Source organism: Myotis lucifugus, unplaced genomic scaffold, assembly GCF_000147115.1.
Source record: "Myotis lucifugus unplaced genomic scaffold, Myoluc2.0 scaffold_3, whole genome shotgun sequence".
Lineage (NCBI taxonomy): Eukaryota > Metazoa > Chordata > Mammalia > Chiroptera > Vespertilionidae > Myotis > Myotis lucifugus.
In genome coordinates, this window is record NW_005871051.1 from 30845540 (window position 1) to 30865477 (window position 19938).

A 19938-nucleotide genomic window follows, 5' to 3' on the forward strand; every position below is an offset into this window, starting at 1 on the left:
ATTAGCTTGCTAGGGCTGCTTCTGTCCTGTGCGATGTTCTCCCAGGGCTTTGCTGGCTCCGGGGCCCCAGCCTGGAAGGGGAAAGAATCACAGACGTGCAGCTGCAGGAAAAGGCAGTGGGATCTGAGGAACGGATTGTACGACCTCTGCAAACTTAGAGAAACTGAGAAGTTAGCTGGGTGAAGAAGGGGGAAACTGTTCCAGAGCTCTTCGCTGGTCTTCCTGGCTCTGGTCTCCTCTCTGCCTGGCTCCCCGCCCACCAGCTCACTCAGAGCCAGAGACTTTTTTAGAAAGAAAACCACACGGTCACTCCACTGTTTCAAACCTTTCAACGGGGCTTCTGGAAACACAATTCCAACTCCTGGGCTCTTTCCTCCCGGTCTAGGTGGTGAACCTCATCTTTCAGACGGCGCATTCCTCCAGGAGCCTTGCAGGAGCGCTGCTCCCACACCCCCGCCCCTTATCACCAATCACACAAATGGACGTGAGAAGAGTCTGTACAATTTGAAAGACTTTTAAAGCACTTTACAAAAGTGTAAAAGATGAAAGAAGGAATATAACCCATTAAGACAAGAACAGGAAAGGGCCCAGCCACTCCTCTGCAGCCTCCGCCACGGCACACCGAGGGTGGGTGGCTGTGTGCAGTCTGACCGCCCCGCCCTCTCACCCCCTCCACTGCAGGCGGTGGGGAGGGCCCGGTCCTCTGCATCCTGGGCACTGCGCTGGGCACACAGCGGGGACGCGAACCGAGGCGGTCAGTTCCGGCGCAGCGCGGGCCTCTGAAACGCAGCGCAGGCCCCGCACGGGGCGGAATGAATGGACGCAGTAACCTGGCGCAGCGACCCGGGCGCTCGGAAGCGCAGGCTCCGCAGCGGACTGGGAGAACCCGCCCCCAGCCGCCACCCGCCAATCAGCGAGGACTGAGAGTTCCGCCCCGCCCCCGGCCGCACCCTCTGCCAATGAGCGAGACCCCGCCGCCTTCAGCTCACGCAGTTGTTCGCCTTTCGTGCGCCAAATAAAGTTCTTCAGGACTTTGAATTTTTTTTTTAAAGCGCCCGCCGCAGTCCCAGCAGCCGCGGAGGAGAGGGGCCGAGTCTCCGCCCCGCCACTTCCGGTCCCGCCGCCCGAAGCCGGTGCGGCTGTGAGGGGCCGCGTCTCGCCGCCGCCGGCCGGCCGGGCATGGTGTTGGGCGCCGGGCCCGCCTCGCCTGTCTCGAGGTGCCCAGGTGAGGAGCGCGCGGCCCCGCGGCGGGCCGAGGGGGTGGTCGCGGGCCTGCGGTCGGTTCGGCTCCCCGCGCGCTGCTGCACCCGGCGACCGAGACGGCGCGCCGGGGCCGTCCCAAGGCCGACGCGCTGCTCCCGGGCGGGCGGCGTGAATTGGACCCGGCCGGGGCCGGGGCGCTGCCCGGGCTGGAGGGGCCGCCCCGCAGGAGCACCAAGCCGTGCCGGGGCGCACACACGGCCGCCCCTCGCTCGGGCCCGCCGTCGCGGGGGGTGCTGCTGGCCGCATTTGTCCCGAGGAAACGGAGCGCCGGGCGCCGGTCCAAGGTCACTGGCCCGACGTGGCGGCGGGAGCGGGACTCGGACGCGGCAGTCCGACTGCGACCGCCATGGAGTCGGCCCGGGACCTGACGCAGTTGGGGGCGGCCGCGGCGAGCTGGGAAGCTGTTCCCGGGGGCGGAGGAGAGGACGAGGGAGGACGGAGGACATCTTGGAACGATCGGTGCAGCCGGTCCCGGGTCCAGACCCGGTGCCGCCGGTGTGTAAGCTTGGGCGTGGCCCTGCCCTCGGCGCGGCTCGGTTTCCTCCACTGGTCCCTGCGGGGTTGGGCCCGCCCCTGTCCGCATTCCTCCGGCGCGGGAGTGGGTCTGGGTGGATGGCCGCGGCCGGGGAAGGCTTCGCGGAGAAGCTGGAATCCGGGCGGGAACGTGTTCTTCCTGTGCAAGGAGTGGGATTGGGTGGTGAAGGGAAGGAGGGCATTCCGGACCTGGGCATCCCAGTGAGCAGAAGCTTCCAGAAATGACACGCTGGGTGGTGTTGGGGAGCAGGGAGGAGGCAGGCCTGCCTTGTGCAGAGGACTTGTGGTTGGGATGAGGCAGGGGCCGGGTGCAGGTGGGAGAGGTGCTCAGAGACAAGTCAGCACCCGGCCAGCTGCTGGGGGACTTGAGGGCCTCCGCCTGGACCTACCTGCCTTTCAGGTGGTCGGGTGCAGGAAGGGGCAGGCTTACTGCTGAAGATAAATGGATTGCACTCCAAAGGCTGACCAGCCAACCCGAGGGACTCCGGGGCCTGCTGGGAGGTTCCTGGGCCCTGGCTTTCTGCAGGAGGAGAGGGGGGTGTGGACTTGTTTGGGTCCAGATCTGGGCCTCTCTGGCTGGAGAAGCTGGTGTGGTTGCTCCCTCGTGGCCTGCATTCAGTCCCAGCTTTTACACTTAGACGGGTGTTTCATGGCAGGAAGAATTGTAAACCAGGAGTTCCCCACCGGGAGCTGACGGGCCCCAGTGTCCCTGCACAGGTGACATGGTCTGATTTTGCCAGTACTCGCAGGTGGGCTGAGTCAATCTTACTTGATGATGAAACTAGTAAATGGCAGTCTGAAATCGAGTCCCACCCAGAGGAGGAACTTAAATGTGTGGAATTTAGAGACTGAGCATGCTACGTGCTGATCTGTTTCCGAAAATGCTGCCTTAGTCAGAGTGTAATTTGCAGGAAAGGGAAGTTTAGTTTTAAACCAGATCTTCAGGGTATGAAGCATCCTGAAGAAGGAAAAGAGAATTCTGAATCAATTGGAGCTGTTCAGCAAACCTCTTGGCAAGTTTGAATAATTATTTTTTCTTCAAATCTCTTCGTTTAGTGTTAATTTAGCATCTATGGACACATTTCCAAATTAGACCTTTTATCCCTAAAGTGACATGTGATAATGATATAGGTGGTGGAGAACTAGATGGTCATTATATACTTAATTTTCTTAGAATGCTAGGGAAGTAAGTCTTGTATTATCTTATGTGGAAGAGGAAACACCAGTGTTATTTTCTTTTATACGTTGCACAGTCAGTGCCCCGTATGTTTTATCAAGGACCACAAACTTGAAGATCTCAAGCCAGGAACCTAAGTGGAATTGAGTGTGGGCTTATCCCAGAGAGGAACTGAGTGTGGGGCAATAGGGTTATGAAAGAACTAAGCAGAGTCCTTAGACTGCAGGGGCACAGAAGAGTGCTGGTGTGAGCCTTTCTTGGTGCGGTGAGTCTTGCCAGGGCCCTCTGAGTGGCTCCCTCAGTGTAGGCCCACCCAGGAAGCTGGGTGTGGACCAGGCATGTGCTCATGCCCTGGCTTTTCCACGGGGCTCTTTCTCGTGACTTTCCTCATGTGCTGCCTGCTGAGCTCTATACGTGCTGTGCTTTTATTTTATTTCTTTCCATATTTCATTGCCAAGGTCAGGTAGAGGATAAAAATCAAGTGCTACCAGCCAGACCCCAAGTGACAGATGCCTGTTTTGGCCATTGTCCTCAGGTGGCCCTGACGATGTGGTAGGACTGATGTGCTCATTCTCGGTGCATGGCAGTGGGCTTGACTGGGAGGCAAGCCCTGCCTTGTGGTCCAGATCTGCTTAAGGGTGCCTGATGGATCATTCTAGGTGGGGTTCGCTAAGCAAGAGCTGTCTCTGGTAGCTTGTGGGCTGCAGCACCCAAAGGTATTCTCATTCTGTTCCCATTCCCAGTGCCCCCCCTTTTGTGAAGTTACTTTATAAAGTGAACTGGGAGCCCCTGCTCTGGGTAAACCTGAAAAGGCGTGCTCCTTGACTGTGGTCCATACCTCTACATAGGTCCACCTGAAAAGATGACGATAGATGGGAATGAAAAAGCTAGTGTTGGTGTGTTTTCACCTTTTTTTCAACTTTCTTGAGGTGTAATTGAAGTACACTAACTGCACATGTTTTAAAGTATACAAATTGCTGGATGGATATATACCTTTGGAACCATCACCACACTCAAGGTAAAAATGTTCCCATCATCTCCAGAAGGGAAACTAGTGTTTCTGTGGTGACTGTTTCTGGCAGCTGAGTGACCTCAGACAAACTAGTCCCCAGGCCCCCATGGTCTGGGCGTCCACGTTTGTAAAAAGTGCAAGTAAGAGTAGAATGCCTTCCCAGATTTGAAATTCTCATAGCTTGTGAACCCTAATGTGTAGTTGAACTATCTTCTGAAGGATTTAGACCAGTGATTTTTTTAAGGGTTAGAGGTGTGTATGTGTGTGCATGCACATGTGTGTGTCTGCAGAGGTCACAATTCAGAAGATATTTAATATGTTGTTTTCATGGTACAAATAATCTATACGAATAAAAGGGTAATATGCTAATTAGACCGGATAGACCAGATGTCCTTCCAGACATCCTTCTGGACAAAGCCACAGTGGTGGGGGGCTGAGGCAGAGGCAGTTAGGGGCGATCAGGCAGGCAGGGGAAAGCAGTTAGGGGCGATCAAGCAGGCAGGTGAGCGGTTAGGAGCCAGCGGTCCGGATTGTGAGAGGATGCAGGCCGGGCTGAGGGACCTGCCCCCCCCCTTTGTATGAATTTCATGCACCGGGCCTCTAGTAGAAAATAAAACCTTACAGTCTCTAGGGGGATATAGAAGATAGTGTGAGAAGCTATGTAATGGACTTGGGTTAAAATGGTAAAAAAAATACTCAGGGAGGAGGGGTACCCTTATACATATTTTGCTTTTAAAGATCTTAGCCTCAAACTAAAAGTTCTGTGCTTAGATCAAGTTTTCCTCTGGAAGTTTTTAAAATTTTTATTTATGTATTATATACTTTTATTGATTTCAGAGAGGAAAGGAGCGGGAGAGAGATAGAAACATCAATGATGAAAGAGAATCATTGATCAGCTGCCTCCTGCCTGTCCCCTGCTGGGGATCAAGCCCACAACCCAGGCATGTGTCCTTGACTGAAATCGAACCCAGGACCCTTCAGTCCGCAGGCCGACGCTCTTTCCACTGAGCAAAACCAGATAGGGCCCTCTGAAGTTTTAGATCATTTTCTCTTGAAAATGATCAGAGTGGTATTGAAAGGAATTGATGTTAAGGTAATGCAGGAAATTATGGGAATATTGGGCTGGTGACCGATTTGTGTCCCTAGTCAGAAGAAGCTCGAGTCCCTTTCCAGCTGTACCAAAGCAAGTAAGAACTAGGAGGCATAGCAGGTGAATGGCATCTTATGGAGAAATGGAGGGCAGATTCTAGAGCAGCTGTCGCCAGCCGGTGGTCCGTGAGGTCTGAAAGGTTGGCGACTGCTGTTCTAAAGGACAGTGATACCTGTACAGATTTAGTGACATTTCTTGAACCCTTTCTTCCAAGCAGTCAGGTGCGCATCACCTGTGTTGGTCTTTATTATTCTTACCTGTGGGCTCTCAGTGGGAATCTGAAACACAGATGGGTTGGATGCAGCCAGCAAAGAGAATCTATTTTGGGGGCATTCGTTATAACTTAATCTTGATGTTGATATTGCCTAAAAATGTAAATAAAAAACAACAAATAAATGTGAAGATGCTTATTAAGGTTCTAGCCCCGCCTTTCTTAAAGGAAGAAGGAAAGCAAAGCATCACAGTGTCCTCTCCTCACCAGAGGCTGACACTCCCCCCTCCCCCCCCAGTCTGCCATGGGCCCAGCATGCGGGGCACACACAGGTGCATGTCCTTGCAGTGGGGAAGGGCAGACTTACATGGACAGTGGTGAGCCCAAGGGGAACCTGTCAGTGGAGGCTCCCCTAGACTGTGAGCTTGGGAGCTCTCTCCCCACCATACCCCAGGGCCTGGCACCCAGTGAGTGTTAAATCCCTTTTAAAAATTTTAACTCATACTTTAAAAAATTAGACTTACAGAGGATGGTGTAGAGATGACCCAAATCTATTATGAAGGAATCCAATCTTCATGTAGCTAATATGCTAAATTTTTCTACAACTAAAGAAAAGAAAACCACTTACATGGTGTGGTCAGTCTCCAGCTGCTGCCTAGAGACTTGTTCTTAACTGAGCTTCCATCTGTCTTTCAGGGTAAAGGCAGCAGTAATGCTGACGCTGGCGAGCAAACTGAAGCGGGATGATGGTCTCAAAGGGTCCCGGACGTCAGCCACAGCCTCTGACTCCACTCGGAGGGTGTCTGTGAGAGACAGACTGCTCGTTAAAGGTGATGACATCCATGTGAGCTCTTTATATCCCACAACAACGTGAAGGATGGCTGGGGGCTCTGTTGGGGTGTGAAGCAGCCTGTTTGAAAATATGTTAAAGTGTAACCCCTTATTACTTACAGCCTGTGCGCTGTGGGAGTGCTGCTGGTGAGGAAGTGGATTAGAAACTGGTGTGTCTTACGTACTTGGAGTATTCTCTGTGGGGCTGCCAGGGTGCTGGTGGGAGGAGTAAAGTCCTGAGAGTCAGCAGGTCCACCACTCTGGTCTCGGCTGTCATTGTAGACTCCTAGGAGAGGGGTCTTTGTTTCTTCTGGACTCCTCAGCACCAAAGGAGGGAGTGGTATTGGGTAATCTCTTAGGATCCTTCTCCATTTAGTCAAGTCAAAGCCTGAGGAGAGCCTGTGCAAACAGTTCCCCTTGCAGAATTAACAGCACATTGTCCCAGAGCTGTGGCTCACATGCGTTTGTGCACCGCTTCTGCATCACTCATTGCACAGACTTACAGCTCTCAGGTGCTTAGGCAGTTTCCTAGGGTCAAGGACTACAGAGTGGAGGGAGAAACAGTCCCTGCTTGAAAGAGCTTATGACATGTGTTTTCATTTCTTAAGTGTGAGGAGCTAGGAAGCACTGGTTTGTGAGTAGTTTGTTAGAACTGCCTGTGTTCGTATTCTTTTAGGCAGACACCGTGGGGGTGACTGGTATTTGATATCCTGACACTGAGTGAGGCAGGGGAGCCATGCGTGTGCACGCGCTGTGTACGCACATGCTGTGTTGGGCCTTCTCAGAAACGAAGCAATGCTCAGCTTGGGAAGGAACAGGAACAGGAAGGCCTCAGGTTCAGGGGTGCATGCTTCCTTGTTCTGCTGCCCCCTAATGTTGACTCAGCTCTGGCTTATGCCTCCTGGTAGAGTAAGAATCATTTTATACGTTTTGGCATTGCCTGTTCTGTCGGGGAGAGCGCTGGACTGCAGTGGGTTTTCTAAGCAGCTTTATCCTGTGGGGTTGTGGCAGCACCTCACTTGGGTGGGCCCTTTAGGACCTGAGTCTCTTTTCCGGGTGCTAGCCCAAGGGTTCCATCTACAGAGGAGCAGGAGCCGGGCAGCACCTGGAAAAGGGTTTGATGTGTGTTGTGGTCCTTGGAGTGGAGGGTGGGCACAACAGAGTGGCCCTCTGTTGGGCACTTTCTAGTACAAATCTAGTTTGACCTTTGCTAATCCTTGCTCGGTGGTGGTTCATTTTGAAGCTGGACTCAGGAGGTTGAGAAACTTGCTAGGGCAGCTTTAGTGCAGGAGGACAGCTGGACCCACCTATTGGGGCAGGGCAGGCTCTTGGGCAGGCCTAGCAAGCAGGAACGAAGGAGCAGGACAGAAGTACAAATGCAGAGAAGAGAGGCTCCCACACACATCCGGCCCTGACATAGCTGGGTAGCCCGCTGGGGCTCGCCATGCTGGACTTCGCCCCTACTCCAAGGGCAGGAGGTGTCTTCCAGGACCTGCGAGGTCCAGTTCTGAAGGACAACAGAAGGCTGGAGTCAGTTCTCCTTGGATACACCAGAACCTGTCTCAGAGCAGCTAGCACCCGGGAAAGAAACTCAGGTCCTAAAGGGCCCAGCCAAGTGAGGTGCTGCCGCCACGCCCACCCTCTACCATATTGACACCTTCACCACACCAGCTCGTCATTTGAACCCCCAGGATGGTTCTCAAGGATGTCCTCCAGGCCAGAAATGGGGAGTGTAGAACAATCCAGTGGTCTGGGCTAGGATTGAGGGCCACTGCCTGCTCTGAACCCTGTGAACTGGGGACACTGGGGAGAGGGTGTCAGATCTGTGCATTTCCTGTTGGCCCCAACTCACGACAGCCTGACTGGGAGCTAGTGCTTTCAGCCAAAGGGCAGTTGGTGCTGCGCTCCTGCTGAACCTTTGTGGGGCTGTTGAGTCTGATGGTGTTCTCATCTCCCCAAAAAGCCCTCGGGCAGAATTGCTGACTTCTTGTCTTTCAGAAGGTGGCCCTTTTCATGCAGTGGGCGTATGTCTGTCCCTGTTCCTTCACTTGTGCCTGCTTGCTATCAGTCTACTGATTCTGACCCTCAAGGGGCACCAGGCAGGCTGGCAGGCACTTTTTGCCTATGTTAGTCTTTGTTAAGTGTGGAGATTTGGAACTGAGCTGACCGAGTTCAAGCTCAGGTCTGGAATCAGGGGCTCTAAAAGGAATGAATCTGTGTGCAGCCTTTGTCCCCAGCTATCTCAGGAGAAAGGCTCCTCATGCCTCAGGACATTCACTGCCATCTTGCCAACAAGTGTGCTTGTTTGTCAAGCACTTCCTGAGCACCCTGTGTGTGCCAGGCTCAGGGCCAGGTACTGTCGCAGGGCTGGGCAAGTCTGCTCATTCTCTGCCATGGAGGGAGTGCAGGTTCTTCTGGTCTTTCTGTGCAGTCATGCTTCAAGTGGGCTCTGTGGTTTGATCTTTAGTTAGAAAGGAAAAGAGTCTCATTTCTCAGAAGGAAGTTGTGCAGCCACGGAATTGTGCAAGGTGCCAGGTGTCTCCCAGAAAGGCAGGGCCAGTGTGTGGTGAAGGTGTTAGCATCTTGGGACAGGTGAAACCTTAAGCAGTGTAAAAATATCTGAATTTCTTGTTACGGAACAAGTGGGGTCATGTCCTTTGGCACTAAGGTTATGCAGGGAAGGGTGGCTGCTTTTCCAAGAGGCCTCAACATTTAAAGCAGTCCACTTGTTTCTTTGGTCAGAGTCTTAGTGTACATGGATTCTAAGGTGGTAACTGCTGATGTTAATGACTAGTATTTGCCATCATCGGAGGTGTAGAGAAACTATTGTCATTTGTGACAGCTCCCTGAGAGCAACACCGCGTGAGCCTCTGTGGCTTGTTTTGTCTTGTATACTGGGCTGAATTAGAGTACCTGGCATCTTGATTGAAGTCCTTGTGCCCCCAGAATGGTATTTCTTTTTCTTTTTTTTAAAATATTTTTATTGATTTCAGAGAGGAAGGGAGAGAGATAGAAACATCAACAGTGAGAGAATCATTGACTGGCTGCCCCCTGCACGCCCCCTACTGGGGGGATTGAGTCTGCAACCCAGGCATGTGCCCCTGTCCAGAACCGAACCTGGGACCCTTCAGTCCACAGGCCGACGCTCTATCCACTGAGCCAAACTGGCCAGGGCTAGAATGGTATTCCTTGCTGTACTGGCTGTTGGACCAGAAGCCTGCAGATGTCCTGCCTGTGGTGGGGGTCATTGCTGGACTGGGTCTGAGGGCTCTCCCTGGCCCTGTCCACCTTCTTTGAGTGAGTCACACTGAACGTGGAAATGCGAGCATAGTGCTCATTTTAGGAATTTAAGTCTAGACTACAGTATGAAGTTGTTAAGGCTGTCTGTGTAACCAGCTGTGTATAAATATAGCTTGGTACAACAGCTCACAGCAATTTCCTGTACCCTGGGAGAGTAGCAACTCAGAGGCCTGGGCCCACCTAGGACTTCTGGTGTATTGGCCTGGCAGGACCGCTGAGGGGGCAGGGTTTGCTCTGCAGGTTCTAGATCAGGGGTGGGAACCTTTTTTCTGCCACGGGCCATTTGGATATTTATAACATACAAAATTATCAGCTTAAAAATTGGCCTGCTATATTTGGTCAAACATTTAATTAACTCACCCCTAATGCCTTGGCAGGGCCAGACCAAATGATTTCTCGGGTCTTATATGGCCCTCTGGCCAGACATTCCCCATCCTGTTCTAGATTGTGGCAGTGGTAGCACAACTCCAGATTTCACTAAAAATCATTGAATCATACACTTAAGTAGGTCTGTTTTTTAGTGTGTAAATTGTACTCACCAAAGCTGTTGAAAAAGGAAAAATCTCCCCAGGTGATTGGCGTTGCAGCCAGGGTGGAGAATCCTGTCCTAGAGTGAGGCGTCCTCCGCCTGTGCCAGCCGTGTGGGGGCTGCTGCTGTGGCTCTGTCATCATCATGCCCTGGTCAGCACCTCCCCGCCCCCCTGGGTCCAGACCTCCTCTCTTCCCTTAGCACTAGAAGGTCTTCTCAAACATTTCACTTCCATTAGGTGCCCCCTCCCTCAAATCCTCTGGGCACATTTCACTGGGCTTTTGTAAAGCTGGGCGAGCAGAGCTCTCCTGACTGCAGATGGCATAGGCCCCCAGAGAAAGCCGGGTTCCTGTGGCCAGCATCTATCTCAAAAGAAGGGCCTCAAGGACTGTTTCTTGCAAATTCTTATCAATAAAAAGTTAAATAATAGTATAATAAAATATGTAAATAGAATTTGCCTTAAAAACATAGTTTAATTATATGGATAACACTTAAAGTTGTTAATATTAATGACTCATTTATAAAATGTCTGCTTTTCTGATACAATGAAATCTTGTGTGAACTGTTGGAGCAGAGCAAGGCCCTTGCCCCTCCCCATCAGAGGACCTGGTGTGGATGCCTCGGAGTGCAGAGTGCTGTGGTCCTCCACACCCTGCTTTCTTTCGTGAGCACTCTGCTCTAGGGTAGGGCAATAGTGGGCTAGTCAGGAGGCCAAAACTGAAGATCACTGTGGTCGTTATGAGAGTTATGTTATTGAACTTCTCACGGGCTCTCCATGATGTTGTTTTGTTAAGTGCATATGTTTGAATGTACAACATAACACTGCCAAGAAGGGAGACTCCCAGGCTTGCATTTCACCACAAAATCTGGTCCTTTTCCAGTCATGGCCAGAGGATGATTAGGGTTACTGCTCTCCCCACGCCCAGCTCCACTGATTGGCTATAACACCCTGGACTGTGTTCCTGGCTCCCCTGCCCCATTCCACTTTGTGGATGCAATTCCAAACCCCTGGACTCCCAAGCTGATGTATTTCGTGGGTCACATGTCCCTACCCAGATTCTTAATCAGCTGAAGTCAAAGGCCTGTGGGTTTCCTAAATTTTTAGCCTGAGAACAGAATCACCCGCCAGTCTTCCCACTAATGCACTCAGCACTCAGCTTTGCAAACACGGTGGCCTCTGCCCTCCCCTCCCCTCCTCCTCTTCCCATCCCTCCCCACATCACTTGAAGAAATCTTTATACCTGTAGCATTTATATTTTGACCACTCATTTGCTTTTTAGTTTTTTAAATCTGGTTTCCACCATTCCACTTGCCTTCCTGCTGTTTTGAATCCTCTCAGCTGGGTCCATCACACCCACTGGCCATGCCTTGGGCCTCATTCCCCTTGGACCAGTCTGTCCTCTCTTTAATGAATCACCACATTTCCCCATAGTTTTCCACCTGTTTCTTACTATTAACTTTCCCGGCTTCTTGTGCTCTGCTTTTTGCTGAGGTTTTTCTCACCAGTCTCCCCACTTTGTTGGTCTCATGACCTCAGGTGGCATCACTCTGCAGGGGCTCCTCGACCCTGACTTTGGTCATGCACCCAGACTTCGGCTTATTTCTCCCAGGGCTTCCCCAGCCCTATGCTCCATCTTGGACTCCTCTCGCCCCACACAGCTGGCAGCCCCTTCCATGCTCTGCCCTCAAGCACCCTGCCTCTCCCTGCCTCTGCCAGGCCCTTGCTGCCTATCTGAGTGCCCAGCTCACAGGTCACCTGGCCTTCGCTGTGCCCTTCCTAAAGGCAAAGCTTAAGAACTTTGGTTCAGCCCTAACCGGTTTGGCTCAGTGGATAGAGCGTCGGTCTGCGGACTGAAGGGCCCCAGGTTCGATTCCGGTCAAGGGCATGTACCTTGGTTGCAGGCACATCCCCAGTAGGGGGTGTGCAAGAGGCAGCTGATTGATGTTTCTCTCTCATCAATTTTTCTAACTCTATCCCTCTCCCTTCCTCTCTGTAAAAAATCAATAAAATATATTTAAAAAAAAAAAAAGAACTTTGGTTCAGAGATCTTCCTTGGCTGCTGTTGCTGCAGAATACAGTTTAGAATTCTAAGCCGTGCTCTTGGGACCTCCACGATCCTGGCCTCCTTTCCCGTTGCTCTGGCTGCACCACACTGCTCTGGCTTCTGTGCCTGTCAGTGTTCTCTGCTTTTGCACATCACTAACTTACCTCCACCTTTACAGGACTAAATTCTTGTTCTTTGGAGCCCACTCAAAACCCTCCTCCTTCTTTTAGTCTCCACAGCTGGAGCGGATCCCAGAGCATTCTGTTATGCCTGAGGCAGAGACCACTTGCCTGCCCAGTTATTTCTGGGTGCTCCCCCAAGACCAGATGTGTAGTAGCAGGATGGCTGGGGGTTTGTACCTCTGTGCTGGCAGAGGGGTGCTGGGCTTCAGTGCTATAGTGAGTGATAGAACAGGCCCTGGAGGAGAGCATTGGGGCCAAGGAATGCAGCTCCAAGGGCACAGGCACGGGCACAGGCGAGGCCCCAGCAGAGGAGTTCTCATTGAAAAGTGCAGCACACAGTAGGTGAGCCATCATGGGAAGGCAGGTCTGAGAAGTTGGAAGAGACACAGGTATATAAATAAATCAATTTTGAGGGAAGGAGCTTCTATATTTGGGGGGAACAAGGTTTTAGAAAGTCTGAGACTGTTTACCTAGAGGTAATTTCTGTGTTAATGTTATGGTTTTCATTTTGAAAGTAAACTCTCAAGGGCCCTTGGCTGTATTTGGTGGCATCCTACATGTCACTTTGTATATTTGAAAGCAACTTCATGGCTTAAAGCAGCGGTTCTCAACCTGTGGGTCGCGACCCCTTCACAGGGGTCGCCTAAATACATCCTGCATATCAGTTATTTACATTACGATTCAAAACAGTAGCAAAATTACAGTTATGAAGTAGCAACGAAAGTAATTTTATGGTTGGGGGTCACCACAACATGAGGAACTGTATTAAAGGGTCGTGGAATTAGGAAGGTTGAGAACCACTGGCTTAAAGTCTAAACTTAAGGCCAAGTGTAGGGTTTGGTTTGTTTAGTTTACTTATTTTTTCCTCAGTTCTGGCAGAAATTGTGAATTTAGAGCTGGTAATTTCATGTGGAATAATTGACTGATTGATATTAACAATAATCTCTTTGTTTCTACAGAGGTTGCAGAACTTGAAGCTAACTTACCTTGTAAGTATAGCTCCCCGTCCAACATTAATTCTGAAAAGTAATTGCATGGAGAAACTTGTGCATTTTAATAACCTGTATTTCATGTATGGTAGGAATATGCTTTAATTTTGTGCAGGCAGGGAACAGACCATTTTCAAGGCTCTGATAGGAGGAGATGAGTCTTTCTGACCGTAGCAGGCGGTGTCTCTCTCCTCAATGTAGCAGAGGTACGTTTGGCTAGGTTTCCTATCTGCCCACATCGTCTTTGAGTGAAAAGGTCTATAAATCAATAATGCACAGCCCTAGTTTTGCTAGTGATCCTGATGCACCATTTTGGTCCAGAAAGTGCTCATTTATCTTTGTGCATGAGGTAGGATGGCTGTACTGGCTGATGTCACCAGGTCCCCGCCCCATGCTTGGTTCTCCCACTCAGACCATGTGCAGCCCTCACTCCTGAGCAGGCCTGCTGTCCAGGCAGTGAACCTGTGATATGTGGCATCGTTCCTTTCTTAAGACCTTCAAAGTCTGAAAGCTTTGGCCATTTAAATATTTTTTTGAATTAAAACTTTTTCTCGTCATACTTGGTTAAAAAATTGTTCTGATACTGAGGATGTGTGTGATGTGGGTGAAATATTTTACAAGTGGGTCTCCCAGTCTGGGCGAAGGTTACAGAGTGCCCATATGACTGGGGAGAGAGGGGGCCCATTTCCTAAAGCTGAAAGATAATCGTGGGGTACATCCTTCAGTAGTCATGAAATCAGTGTCTAAGGGTAAGTTCATATTGGTTTTTTTAAGTATTTTTAATATATAGTATTTATGGTTATAGTGGGCTGTGATATAAACTGTTTCTTATTGTGGGTCTTAAAAGTCATTGGATTGCTTGACCTCAAAGTTTTCTTTTAGTCAGAACTAGAAGGAAGTATCTTGGGATTCTATTAAAAGGTTATCTTTCTACCTACTAAAGTATTTATAAATGATTTACTTTCAACTGTTCCAGGAAAACAAACAAACAATCATGTATTTAGATAGGTTAGACAGAGCAAGATTGGCAAAATGTTGAAACTGGGTGAACTATTATACTAATAGTATAATAGTTCATTATACTATTCTCTTTTTTTCCTATTTTTTAATTTAAACCCTTACCTGGGAATCTTTTCATTTTGTTTTTGTTTTATTTTTTGGTTAATTTTTTAGAGAGAGGGAGGGAGAGGGAGAAACATCAATCAGTTGCCTCTTATACACACCCCCACCAAGGATTGAACCCACAACCTTTTTGGTGTACGGAGGCGACACTCCAACTGAGCCACAGGCTGGGGCTTTTTTCCTTTTTTTAAAAAAATATGTTTTGATATTTTTAGAGAGATAGGGGAAGGGAGAGAAACATTGATGTGAAAGAGAGGCATCTATTGGCTGCCTCTTTCATGCCCGCTACTGGGGGTTGAGCCCACAACTCAGGCATATGCCCTGACTGGGAATTGAACTGGTGACCTTGGTGCATGGGATGATGTTTAACTAACTGAGCCACACTGGCTGGGCCTTTTTTCCTATTCTTTTAAAATTTTGTATCTAAGGACATTTTTCTAATGAAAAAATGAAGTGGCCTTGGTGGGATTGGTCAGTTGTTAGGGCGTGAGCCCCTGCACCAAAGGGTCTCAGGTTTGATTCACAGTCAAGGGCATGTACCTGGGTTGCAGGTTTGGTCCCAGGCCCCAATCAGGGTGCGTGCAGGAGGCAATTGGTCAGTGTGTCTCTTTCACATCAATGTTTCTCTCTCTCCCCTTCCCATCCTCCCTTCCACTCTCTCTAAAAATCAGTGGGAAAAATATCTTCAGGTGAGGATTAACAACAACAAAAAGAAGTGATTTTCTTGTTTTCTCCTCCCATCATGTCTTCTCCCCCGCCCTGAACTTAAACATTTACACACATTTAGACATTTAATCAAGGACCACAACAACTTTCCACTTAAACACAGTTCATTTTGTCTTTGAATGTGAATCTTACAGATTGCGGTTTTTAACCCATAGAGTGTAGCTTTAGCTTTACCTAAAAATTTGGATTAAAAATAATAAAACTTTATAATTGGCTTTCAAACCAATATTTTAACTAAATAGCTTAGGTTTAACTAAATATCTTAGCTCTTACAGCTAAAATGTCAGATTAAAAAGGCTACAAGCTAGTTCTGGCTGGTGTGGCTCATTTGGTGGAGCATCATCCCATACACCAAAAGGGTGGTGGGTTCGATTCCTGGTCAGGGCACATGCAGGGGGCAGCTGATATCTCCCTCCCTCCCTCCCTCCCTCCCTCTCTCTCTCCCTCCCTCCTCCTCTTTAAAATCAAGTTAAAAAAATGTTTAAAAGGCTACGTGCTATATCCCTCTTCTTTTTTCTTTTTCTCCCTACCCTCACCCCCAGTTACAGTGGGGAGATCTAAATAAGTTTATACAAATAAGCCACTTACTGTGGTAGGTGTGAATGACTGGTGCTGGTTGAGCAGACCAGAAATTTGACCTGGGTTCTTTTTCTGGTTTTCCTCTGTTTAGTGAGCCTTTATCCATCCATGTGTTTTAATCTCCCTGAGGTATGGTTTCTTTCTAAGTAAAGTAGCCTGATTGTTGAAATCAATGGAAAGATTTATTATTGATGGTGACCATTTAAAGGAAAGAAAACATCTCAATTTAGAATTAAGTAGTAAAAGACAGTAGCAGGAAATCACGGGAAAAATCACTGGTTTGCCAGTTTAGCACATTGGTACAATTATCAAACAAGCAAGGGGATCCAACACCGTTAACCTGGGTGTGTGTTTCGAGGTTGGCCTCGGGGGAGCTGCCGCCAGCTCTCAGATCTTCCTGACGTGCTGTTTCTCTTGCAGGTACATGTAAAGTGCATTTTCCTGATCCAAACAAGCTTCATTGCTTTCAGCTAACTGTAAGCCCAGGTAATATTCTTATATACTTCTTAAACAGCAAATTTTAAAGGCTGCCCAAACCTATAATCTTTGGCTTGATTTGTCCTCTAACTTTCTGAGTTTATGACACTAATGACCTTCCCATATGACAACAAGATGTATACTTTGTGGTCAGATAGAGCCTTGTGCTGTGAATCTGAGGCATTCGTTCCAGTAACGAGGGACAGACCAGGCCACAGTGAACAAGGACAGGTTGCTGATGTGTGGTGAGGAGTGTGCGCTCTGGAGTCTTACCTGGGTTCAGATCCTGCTCTGTATGTAGCAGCTGTGGGACCATGAAATTACTTCCTGACCTCTCAGCCACAGCCCACCAGCACGGAGTGGGATGGAACGGGCCCTATCTCCCAGGACGGTTGTGAGGATTACGCAGATAGCTGAGCGCAGTACAGGTGGACAGGGCGGATTGCCAGCTGTCCTCCTTGGAACTGATAAGTGTCTCAGCTCCAGGTGCCCGACTCCTCCCTGGTCACACTGGGCAACGTGAGGGAGGACGGTGCTTTTCGGTTCACAGTGCAGCTCCAAGGGTTCCAGGTTCCAGCACAGGCACCAGCATTACCTCAGGCAGTGGGCGTGGTGCCTATGGGAGGGAGGGAGGCAGGGAAGGGGAGGACCAAGGGAATTAACTAGAGGGAAGAGAATGTTGTGAAGAAAATGAGGGTGCTGTGTGTGGAGGATGGAGAGGGGATGAGAAACAGACTCAGGAGTTACTAGCTAATTTAAAAGTGAAAGAATGCAGAATTTCAGTAGGTAATTCAGATAATGACCCATAAATAAGCCCTGGAAATGTTTCCCTATAGGTAGGTAGGTGGGGGGGTGAAGGGGGGGGGAGCGGAGAGAGAGGAGAGAGTTTTCCTGTAAGATATTTTTTATAATAATAGGAGAAATCCCATTTTCAAAATCTGCTTGAAAAGTTTTAAAAGTTTATTGAATCTATGTGGTGGTTCTATAAACTGCTCTGGGACATGAATGTAAATTCAGTCTGGTACCATTTCCACTAAGATGAGTGGCACTAGGATAGATTAAACCTGAATGGGCTGTTCCATATGCCTGACGCCCAGAGATAACCACACTCAGGACTTCAAGCTGAAATGGCGAAAATGGTGACCACTCTTGGCCACCTTCATAAAACCCCTGCGTATTCTGGTTTTAGTGAAGGGCACCGAGCACTTTGTGTTTCATGGTGACGCAGATCACCAGTGCAGGGTATTTTCAGAAATTGTCGTGGGGATGAAGACTGGTTCTCTGTTGAGTAAGCAGTCTCAGAGTTGTGTATTTGTAGTAAAAACATTGGCTGCCCTCTGCCTTTCTAGCCATTGTCTGTGGCTCTCAGGGATTCTGTGGCTGTGTCCTGCCCAAGAGTCCGCTTTGTGTCCTCAGCCACCTGTTGGACTTTGCCATGTTTATCACTATCTTACTTGGAGTGGGTTTGTGTCAAGTCCAACCTCTGATTGTTTCTTTTTTGATTGCATTTCCTCCCCCCTAATTACATGGATGTTGTGATTATGTATATGACACTGTCTTTCATGTTCTTTCTGTTGTTCTTGAAAACAGAGCTCAGTTGTTTGTTATAGTTTTGGTATTCTCTGTTGGATCAGATAAAAAAGGAACTTGTGTTTCTGTGCCTGTAACTGTGAGAATTTAGCATTTCTGTTTGTGACATGTGCATGTCAGGGACACAATTGTCGCCTAGAGCTGTGTGCCCAGCGTGCTCCTCACACACCGAGTCAAAGAGCCTGCGGCTCCTGCCCTTGGTTAAGAGAAGCAGGGCTGCTGTCTGCCAGCCCTGAACACTGGCCCGATAGCCTGGTTTTTTAAAGACTTTCTGGAGTCGCACTCTTTTTAGCATTGAAAAAACGGACAGAGATGTGCCTAAGAAGTAGAGTTTTCAGGATGGATGAAGCAGATGGTGTTGACACTGGATCATTTGCAGCCAGTAATCCTGGGGCCGAGTCTGAAAGCCCAGGAATGACTGTGCTATCTCAGCTCTGGGTGCTCAGGGTGGAGGAGCTGCTTCTGCATTTGAAGCTCAAAGCTCTTTGACTGGCTTCTGGCAACTTGATGACATTTCAGTTTTGGTGGTTTTTGGAGTGTCCCTCATGCTTGGAAATAAATGTGTTCTTCAGAGAAAACATGGAACTGAAATTGGGTGACAGAGGAAAAGAAATGAATTTAGGAGAAAACAAAGTCTTCACATGGACTCACAAAACAAAGCAAAACCCCAAACACTGGCTCATCTCTCCCCCAAGCCTCCTGTGAGGTTTGACACACTGGGCCCGCCAGGTCATAGTTGCCCAGCTGGTCTGTGGAGGTCCCTCAGCCTGCCCCACTGTGGTGTGGAGGCTTTTAGGCAGAGGGGGCTGTGGACATAATTATTATTTTAATTTTAGTTTTTCCTTTGTAAGTACATTTACTGGGGTATGAAATTACAAACAAAATGTACTAATTTTTTAAAAATATTTTTTATTGATTTCAGAGAGGGAGAGATAGAAACATCAATGATGATGAGAGAGAATCATTGATTGGCTGCCCCCTGTATGCCCCCTACTGGGGATCGAGCCCGCAACCTGGGCATGTGCCCTTGACCAGAATTGAACCTGGGACCCTTCTGTCCGCAGGCTGATGCTCTAGCGACTGAGCCAAACAGGCTAGGGCTAAAATGTACTAATTTGAATTGTACAGTTTAATGCATTTCAAAAAATGTATACCCCTTCGTAACCACAACATAGTAAAGATGTTTCTTTCCTCCACTCCCGAAGTTCCCTTCTGCTTCTTTGCAGTCATTTCCTCAGCCCCTACTGCCCACCCAAAAGTCCTTTCTGATTTCTAGTATCATGGATCAGTTTTGTCAGTTCTTACATTTCATATACATGAAATAAATGTGTACTTACTCATATATTAAGAGAATCTTATATATCCTACTAGAGGCCCGGTGCACAAAAATTTGTGCACTGGGGGGGGGGGGGTCCCCCAGCCCAGCCTGTGCCCTCTCGCAGTCTGGGACCCCTCGGGAGATAACGACCTGCTGGCTTAGGCCTGCTCCCGGGTGGCAGAGGGCACGCCCAATCCCTAGGTGCAGCCCCTGGTCAGGCTCAGAGCAGGGCCGATTGGGGAGTTGGGGCGCCGCCCCCTGTCATGCACAGAGCAGGGCCCATCAGGGGGTTGGGGAGCTCCCCCCTGTCACGCACAGAGCAGGGCCCATCGGGTTTGGGGAGCTCCCCCGTCACGCAACAGAGCAGGGCCCATCAGGGGGTTGAGGAGCTCCCCCCTGTCATGCACAGAGCAGGGCCCATCAGGGGGTTGAGGAGCTCCCCCCTGTCACTTACAGAGTAGGGCCAATAGGGGAGTTGGGGCAACACCCCCTGTCACACACAGAGCAAGGCGGATCAGGAGGTTGGGGCGCTGCACCCTGTCACACTCAGGGCAGGGCCGATGGGGAGGTTATGGCTCTCCCCCGTCACACACAGAGCAGGGCCCGTGGAGGGGGGTTGGGGCGCCACCCTCTATCACCCACAGAGCAGGGCCGATCAGGGGGTTGGGACGCCGCCACTGTCACACTCAGGGCAGGGCCGATGGAGAGGTTATGGCTCTACCCTGTCACACACAGAGCAGGGCCCGTGGGGGGTGGCTTGGGGCGCCCCACCCTGTCACACACAGAGTAGGGCCGATCAGGGGGTTGGGGCGCCTTCCCCTGTCACGAACAGAGCAGGTCGGATAGGGAGGTTGTGGCCCCACCCCCTGTCACTCACAGAGCCGCAGGGCGATCAGGGGGTTT

The 19938-nt window shown here is 49.8% G+C and overlaps 1 protein-coding gene across 7 annotated transcripts in view; it reads left to right on the top strand.

Moving 5' to 3' along the window:
* Positions 1 to 1086: 1086 nt before the first annotated feature.
* Positions 1087 to 19938, top strand: part of UBE2F (ubiquitin conjugating enzyme E2 F (putative)) — a 34471-nt gene continuing 15619 nt past the window's right edge. Inside the window, exons 1-4 of one of the 7 annotated variants that reach the window (XM_023763010.1) lie at positions 1087 to 1225; positions 6044 to 6177; positions 13194 to 13223; positions 16071 to 16136. In XM_023763010.1, the coding sequence (XP_023618778.1) occupies positions 6060 to 6177; positions 13194 to 13223; positions 16071 to 16136 (214 nt within the window). In that variant the 5' untranslated portion in view covers positions 1087 to 1225; positions 6044 to 6059. Of the gene's footprint in view, positions 1226 to 1573; positions 1759 to 2568; positions 2811 to 3807; positions 3993 to 6043; positions 6178 to 13193; positions 13224 to 16070; positions 16137 to 19938 lie in introns of those variants that run through there. The other 6 variants (XM_023762989.1, XM_023762984.1, XM_023763003.1 and 3 more) reach the window with 6 other exon arrangements.